This window comes from Atta cephalotes (assembly GCF_000143395.1).
Source record: "Atta cephalotes unplaced genomic scaffold scaffold00022, whole genome shotgun sequence".
Lineage (NCBI taxonomy): Eukaryota > Metazoa > Arthropoda > Insecta > Hymenoptera > Formicidae > Atta > Atta cephalotes.
The window spans coordinates 3,231,206-3,240,140 of record NW_012130086.1 but is presented as its reverse complement, the minus strand read 5'-3'; the positions used below and the strand labels follow the sequence as shown (position 1 = coordinate 3,240,140).

Below are 8,935 nucleotides of genomic sequence, written 5' to 3'. Positions count from 1 at the left end.
TGCATGTTCAATAGCTGCAAATGCGTTTTTTTATTTATTAATTATTAATTTTATATAACAGTTAAAATATTATTATGCTCCTTTATCTATGTTCATACCTAGCAATTTTTAATATTTCACAAATATATATATAATGAGCAATGTATCTATCCAACATTATAATCGACCCAATACATAATAATGATATGTAACAGCATCCAATAGAAATACTTTTCTTAATCAACAAGGTATTCATAATGAGTAAATAATATGATTGAGACGTGTTCGTTGTAGTGACATCAACTATAAATGATCAAATTTAATATTATAACAATAAACATTCTACAAATTCCAAATACTAAAAAGAAGTAAAAAGTATTTGTTATTTAAATTCTTAGTATCTAAAATTGTTCTATGTATACTGTATGTGTTTTACTGCATGTTTGAAATAATTTTAATCTCGATTTTTCTGTAAAATGAATAGTTATCTTACTTTATGTGTACGCTGTATTAAATTATAAAACATTGGTAGTTATTGCAAAATGAATCTCGCTTTGTATTGTAGTATTGCGTACGAATAACAAACAGCATAAAAAACTGAATGTAGGAGAGGAAGTAATTTATGGGTGTACGTCTTCCATGTGAAGTTCAAAAATTTCACGATATGCATATATGCAGAAAGAAAACAGTATCACTATTTTAATTTAAATAACTTCAATTTTATTTTGTAATACAGGGAAATATCTATCCGTATCTTAATCTTGAAAAAATGAATCTATTATTTTCGAAGCAATTATCATCCTTTTTCTTTAACTATATTTTCATCGTAATAGTAATACATTAATAAATATTTATTTCGTCATTGTGTAGAATGCATGACTGTAAAATAAGATACGGAAGTCTTTATTAGCTGCAATTATAAATATATTTTTATTATATCAGTACGTAAATGTATATTAAAATATCCCCCAAAATATTATATTACCGTTGCAAAACCCTCCATGGATGCATCAAATATTCCACCAATATTTAATGAAAATTTTTTGGCTTTCCTTTGCAATAAAAATAGTATCATTCTCTGTACATATAATGGGGTTTTATACCACTGAACGTTGTACCTACAGAATTGAATATACAGATAGCAAATCGTTTACTTATGATTGTAATTCTTAATTAATTATATGTTCTAATTTAAATACAGCAGATCAATTTCTGTTTGTTATAACAAATGCAAAAAGCAATAATCGCATATATTACTATACATAAATGTTTCTCTTACGCAGTAATAAATACATGATTATTGTGGTCGATTATATTCTGTCCGATATAATTGGCTATAAACATATGCATGATGCATACAGACGCAAATATAAACGATAATAAAGATTCGCTGATATTTGTTTTATTGTTTTCAGATGATACTATCTGGAAAAACTAAGAAAAATTTTATATTACATAATAAATATCAATCTTCTACATATGTATTTATGTTTTAATTATCAATCTATAACGTGCAAATTTTATTCAATTCTACAATTAAGATTTTTTTACTCTTCGATTGCTTATATGTTCTTTTGCGCACAAATAAAAATTTCAAAAACGAAATCACATACAGGTTGCCCACATATATTATAGACAAAAACATATGTAGGCAAATGTGACTTAAATTCCTGAAATTTTTATTAGTCCTCCAAAATGCATGTTATTGGCAATCGAGCTGTAATTAATAATTTTTGTGCGCAAACTGTGCCAAATGTGATGTGGGCAATTGATTTGTGATGTTCTTTATAATGACAAACGTTCTAAAAATTTGCATTAATTATGTATATCTACAATGTTATTATATTTTTTAATCGAATATGTTTGATTATGATTTACGTTATTTTTCTTGTTATGGCATTTATAAATATATAGTTTTGAATTCATCATTTTATAATACAATTATTTAGCGGCTTTTAAGATTTATATATGGTATTGATTTGTTGCTTTTAAGTACACGTATATTTATAAAAATTTCGGTATTAGTAAGAAAAAGATATTAGTAACACTTTCATTGCAATCTTCATATATTATTATATAAAACCATAAACTTACTTGATACAAATTAAAACTAAAACAAATTACTACACATCCCGTGAAACAAGATATCATTATTTCGAATGTGGTCATGAAATACTTCGTCATTCTTAAAAAAAAATATTAGTGAATATTAGTAAATGTATCACACGATATAAAAAACGCAGATACATACTTCATAGCTTGACAATGAATGTCTACGGCAGAAATTATACTTTTGATCATCAAAACTTTTTTTTTATCATAATTTCGTGGAATATCAATGTTTACTGCATGTTCAATACGATAGCTGCAAATGTGTTTCTTTTTTATAGCCATTTATTGAGTAATACAATTTTTTTACTAAAAAATTTCCACACTAATTTCTTTTAATGTAATGCACTATATAAAGATAAATTTTAGTAAAGCTCTTGTCTAGTCAACTCCGCATCGATTACTTTATCTTTGACACATGTTGTCAAAGATACTCTGCTAAGTAACAATCAGAACAGTCAAAAGCCTTCGCTCGTTCGTTAAAAAGTTATTAACAAAAAAGTTTTATAAATAGAACATAGTTTTTTTGACACCATATGTATTTTAAGAAATAAGTTGTGATCTAATGTACTAAGTATATGTGGCACTGTACAATTTGTAGACATCGTTTCACTTTATAAGCAGAAGTTAGATTTTGGAAATATAATCACATCAAGTTTTCAATGAAAAATAGGACTTGAATTATGTATATTATATTTATTTGTTAGTGGAGGTGCAGAAAGAGCGAAGTCTCCTCTTCTACATAGGCCAAAGAAATTGGAAGTTTTCTCTACAGTATCTCTAGCGTATTGCAGAACAAACTGTTGTATAACGCAATTCGCAGGATAACGATGAAAATAAAAAATAAAATGACGAAACTCTACAGCACAGTCTCTTGAGCATAGTCATCATTTTTATATTGTAAATTTTACAGTAAATGTACATTGTTCACCACTACAATGTAATATATTCATTAAATGATATTAATAAGGATAATGTGAATAATGTGATATCTTTAAGCTAATTGTAAAATTCAAATTATGAAATTAAATCTTCATATTATCAGCTTTTTTAATCAGTTTTTAATAAATAACAACTAGAATCTTTTTTATGATATTCGGGATCATGATTTTGACAACATATGTTAAAGTGATTGATTCGAAATAGAAGAAACCAGGTCTCGTTGGTACAGTTTTCACAATTTCAACATTAGATTTTTTAAATCATTAATTATTATGATTAAAATATATTAATATAGATAAGATAGAGACAAGCTTTCTTTACTTTTTCATACCAGTAATGGTTGTATACACTGTATAATTTCTTTCCAATAAATGAAATACGGATATGCTGCATAATTAATTTGCCCCGATATGTGGGGTAAGTTATTGGTACATATCACAGTTTAAACTGTACTTCTATAATATTAAGTATAAATTATACTTCTATTTATAATAAACTCTCTACATTAAACACAAGCATAATAGAAAAATAATAGAAATAAACATTACATAATAGATATGTACTTTTCAGTAAAAATTGTATCTTTCAAAATTATTTTGCAATGATCGAATAGCAAAATGTTATTACAGAAAAGTAAGTGTAAATTACTTTAATTATATCTTAATATAAAAATATTTAATATAAAAATCTTTAATATAAAATCTTTAATATAAAAATATTAAATATAAAGCATTTTGTTAAATTGTAATTAAATGTTCACACGTGCGATACACCGTGTTAACCTATCCTTTTCTTATGATATGAGCTAACGCATCCCATTCTTGCACACACGTCCGATTTTAATTATTTTTATTATATTTATTATATTTATTATATAACAAATTATAATTGTTACTCAAAATAAAGTATTGTACACTAACAAACACTTTTCTTTTAATTAACATCTTAGATTTGCTTTCGCAAACATATTTTGAGCAATTTATAATTTCGTATTAATGTCCTTTTCGAAAGATTATATAACATTAATACGAAATTATGAATTGCTCAAAAATTTACTTATCTACTCTTGAATCAGACTTTTCTTTTTCTATTGTAATATTATACTTATTTGATTTAAATGAAACTTAGGAAGAAGTATCTAATAATAAAATTACTATTATAAAATTTATATTTATTTAATTATAATTATTATAAAAGAAATATTTTGCGATAATTTTCCATTGTTTCCTTTATCATAAATACATAAACAGAACGCAATGCCAATTTGCCTCTTATGCCCTGGTCTCTCCTACTCTAAACAAGAGTTTTATCTAAATTTTATATAACAATTAAAATTATTATGCTCTTAGGTCTATTTATACCTAGCAATTTTTAATATTCCACAAATATGCTCAGTATATGTAATGAGCATTGTATCTATTCCCAACATTATAATCGATCCAGTACATATTACTGTGTACATATGTAACAGAATCCAATAGAAATACTTTTCTTGATCAACAAAGTACTCTGTCACAGTAGTACAGAGTATATGATATGATTGGGACATATTCATCGATATATCAACTTTAACTATATACCAAATTTGAAATATAATATTAATAAATAATACAAAAATTCCAAATGCTAAAATGCAAAAGATTTGTCATTAAAATTCGTAATATCTAAAATCACTTCATGTATACCGTATGCATGCATTATAAAATAATTTTTAATTTTATTAAAATAGAATTTTACAGCAAAATTAATGGATAATTGATTGGATTATCTTATTTTGTTCATACGCTTTGTTATGAAATTTTTTATAAAATGTTTCATTATAAAATTAGTAGCTATTTTTTTATTTTATTCAATTATTAACATATTTGCTATTCATCACAAATGCATCTCATATGCTTTAATTTACGTAAGTAATAAGTCGTATACATACAAGCGTACGAAATTATATGCTAAAATCGATTTTTTTTGTCTCGACAGTTTACAATGTTCATAATTAGATACTAAACAGAAAATGTATAATTCCACGCAAAATGAATCAGATATCGTCTTACCTGTAAGTATAACCGTGTAACGTTTGGCAATGTAACTATATTTGTATACAATAATAATTTCATTGTTATCCTTTAATTTATTATGTATGTACTCAAGCTGCATTAATAAATTCTTTACCTATCATTTTATTAATTTCTTATATTATCTTTGTATAAAAATATACAAACAAATAGGTTTGCTATAAAAATTTATTTGATAGACAGATTAATTCTATTTGATGACTATTGTGTAAGATATCAACTTACAACTTTAATCTTGAGACAAAATGCGCTATACTGTATTATAAACATTATATAGAAAGATACGGAAGACAGCATTTTGATGATACCATTCAAAGTACGTTTAAATGTTATTAATGGTGTCAGCTATAAAAATATAGTTTTAGTTATAATAAAAGTATAGTTTTGTTTATAAAAAATATGATTATTATGGAGAGTTGTCGAACGTGTACTACTTAAGTTATTTCTTATTATATTTTCTATTTCTTCATTTGACTAATTTGTATATAAATCAACACTGAAAAATGCAGCTCGATGCTTCAAACACGTATTATTATATCTTTACATCAATAACAAATCAATTTTATAAATCTTTTAGCGTGCTGCAAAAGGTATGATTTAAGCAAGCAGTCTCTTAAATTGTACCTGAAAAATATCGATTTAATCATTATAATAATTTTATTGCAAATATGTACGTACATTAAACGTAAAATATAATAATCTTTTCTTATAAAAATACTAAATTTAGAATAAAATACATTATTAGATACATTATTATTAGCTAAATTGATGAAAAAAATTAACATCAATTTGTACCTGATCCATTTAAAATGCTGTTGATAAACACAAAACAAAATGTAACTTATTAAATTTTAACCTGTATACATTTTTTATTTATTTTGTAATTTTATTACAATATTACACTTTTTACTGCCAGATTCATTCGTTTTTTAATGTAAAGTCGCGTCGAATAAGCCTGGTTTCATCAAAATTGAATGTGAAGACGACTAAACTTAACATTTATCGATAATATACAATTTAGTCAACCGGTGGCCATTTGACAACTCTCCTGTCAATTGTTTCTATATTCTAGCTTTACTTGAAATATAATACCCGTCCACAGAAGAGTATACAAGAAAATACATTGAAATCGGGTAAATTTAGATTGTTGGTACGGCCATAAACCAATAGCAAGCAATAGGATTCTATTGAGATTGCTATATTCTAAACGTGTCATTTCTCTGTTAGCTTCAAAATATTATTATGAAAGTAGAAGAAATCGACGAATGCCTTCTTTTTTTCTGTCATTCAATTGAATATTCTGTATTATATCTTTATTTTTCTAAATTTTAACGTAATTTCCGTAAATTGTGCCTAATATTATGTAATAAAAGTTTATAAGATCCAAATGCGTTTAATTCAATTTCTCTCTAAATATTTATGCGATCGATTTAACGCTAAAGGTAATTCGCCAGATGTATCTTTCTCATGAAACTGAGTAACTTGAAGAAAAACTACGCAGGCGCATTTCTTCCTTTTCAATGCTACAACTTCATTCTAGTCTATGCACTCACAAAGTACACATACAATTAGTCTTTGAGAGAGATGTCTTTAACTTTAATCTATTTGATGCTGAACATATCTAGTAAAGTTTCTAATATAAAAATGAAAATTGCATTTTATATATCAATACGTATAAAAATACTATTAATTTTTAAAATTGATTTACGTGATTAATATTTTTAGCAAATGTGTTAAATATTGTATAATAATATGTCAGCTATCTTGTCATCTACTATTAAACCGTATACTCTGACAATATCTTTTTCTTTTTATTTTTAATTTTTTATGTATATTTGATTTTATATTTATTATATACTTATTATATATTTATTATATAATATTTATTATATACATATAATGAAATTTTTAATTTAAATATTTATATAAATATAAACGTTGATTATATAAATATTATATATAAATGTTGATTACAAAATAAATTAGTTAAGAGTAATAATTTAATGAGTTAATAATGATCTTCTGCATGCAAAAATATTAAAAGCTTGGTAAAAATAAATTAAATTTATGGAGCGAGTGACAAAAGTGTAAATGAGGCTTCTGGGATGTAAAAATTGAGACAACGAAAGTAAAAGAGACGTTTACGTCTCTATATAATTTTATACAATGATATTGAATTGATGGATTGCATAAATTTGAAGTATTAGGTGTACAACTTTTCTTCTGCCGTTTTTTTCCGAAATGCGAGGCTTTATTGTAAAAAACTGGTTATACATTTATGATTCAAAGTATTGTCCATCGCTGGCCACTACTTTCTCCCATCTTTCGGGTAGCGTACGAATCCCGCGTCGAAAAAACTGGTCATCTTTTGAGGCTATCCATGAATCGATCCAATTTTTTACTTCTTCATAAGACCGGAAGTGCTAGTCAGCCAGGCCGTGTGCCATTGATCGAAACAAGTGATACTCAGAGGCAGCAACGTCTGGAGAATACGGCGGGTGGGGTAGGACTTCCCATTTCAACGTTTCCAAGTATGTCTTGACCACTTTCGCAACATGGGGTCGAGCATTGTTATGCTGCAAAATCACTTTATCGTGTCTCTCGTTGTATTGCGGCCGTTTGTCTTTCAATGCTCGGCATCAATTGCGTTCAATACCGAGCGCCTGTGATTGTTTCAGTCGGTTTTAACAGTTCATAATATACTACGCCGAACTGATCCCACCAAATACAGAGCATGACCTTGAACATCAAAATCACCGTTCTTGAAGCGTTGAAACCACTCACGACACGTTCTTTCATTAATAGCGGCCTCATTATAAGTATTTGAGAGCATTCCATGAGCCTCAGCCGCAGATTTCTTCATATTGAAGCAAAAAATTAAAACCTCCCGCAAATGACGAGAATTTGACTCGTAAACTGACATTTTCAATCGAGAATAACTTTATGTGCAGACACAAATCGACTAATGTTTCTATGGGATTATGTTGACAGATGCTCAAGTTTATTGTATGACGTCTATGATCTATTTATTTCGACCACCACTTACCGCTAAAGCCATCTATAGGAAAAGCAAAGCGGCGGAAGCAAAGTTGTACACCTAATAACATTTTTTTTATTTGAATAGCTTTAATTTGCCTTTTTTAATAAAAATAATTACTCATATATACATATCATTATAATAAAATCTATCTATTTTCTAAGTGTGAATAATATCAATATAATAACTACATCTCCATGATCACTATAATAATATTAAATTAATATTTGTTTCGTTACTGCAAAAAATATATAACCATGAAATAAGATATTAAAATTTCCATTAGCTGCGAGTATAAATATTTTTTTTTCATTCATGTGTAAGGTGGTGCTGCTAAAATATACATATTCTAATATATTATACAAAATATTACCGTAGCGAAATCTTCCAAAGATGCATTAAACGTACTACCGATATTTAAAATTAATTCTTTGAATCTTTTTTGTAACAGAAATAATATCTTTTTTTGAATATGTAATGGAGTACTTCTGTACGACTAAACATTGTACCTACGGAATTAAATGTTAATATTAGGTTAGAACAAAAGTTCGTGCTACTTCGTTTATATTATGTCTATGTATTTTTAAATTTTTTAAATAAAATTGACGATTATATATATTATTTGATAGAACAAAACTTCAGCTTTAGGAATCTCTTTTTGAATTGCAGTCGCTGATTCTTAACGGAGTTATGAGCAATTAAAATCAAAATACTCTTTTTCTTTATTCTAATTTCAGACTTGCATGATAAATAATTTGTTTAAAAAACAAATACACGAATCGCACGCGGTTGTAAA

At 26.4% G+C, this 8,935-nt stretch overlaps 1 protein-coding gene across 1 annotated transcript in view; it reads right to left on the bottom strand.

The window, feature by feature from the left end:
- Positions 1-838: 838 nt before the first annotated feature.
- The window catches only part of LOC105619725, a 13,754-nt gene continuing 5,657 nt past the window's right edge, over positions 839-8,935 (bottom strand). Inside the window, exons 3-5 of the mRNA XM_012201243.1 lie at positions 1,259-1,404; positions 965-1,097; positions 839-889 (exon numbers count right to left, since the gene is read on the bottom strand). Of these exons, the coding sequence (XP_012056633.1) occupies positions 839-889; positions 965-1,097; positions 1,259-1,404 (330 nt within the window). The remainder of the gene's footprint in view (positions 890-964; positions 1,098-1,258; positions 1,405-8,935) is intronic.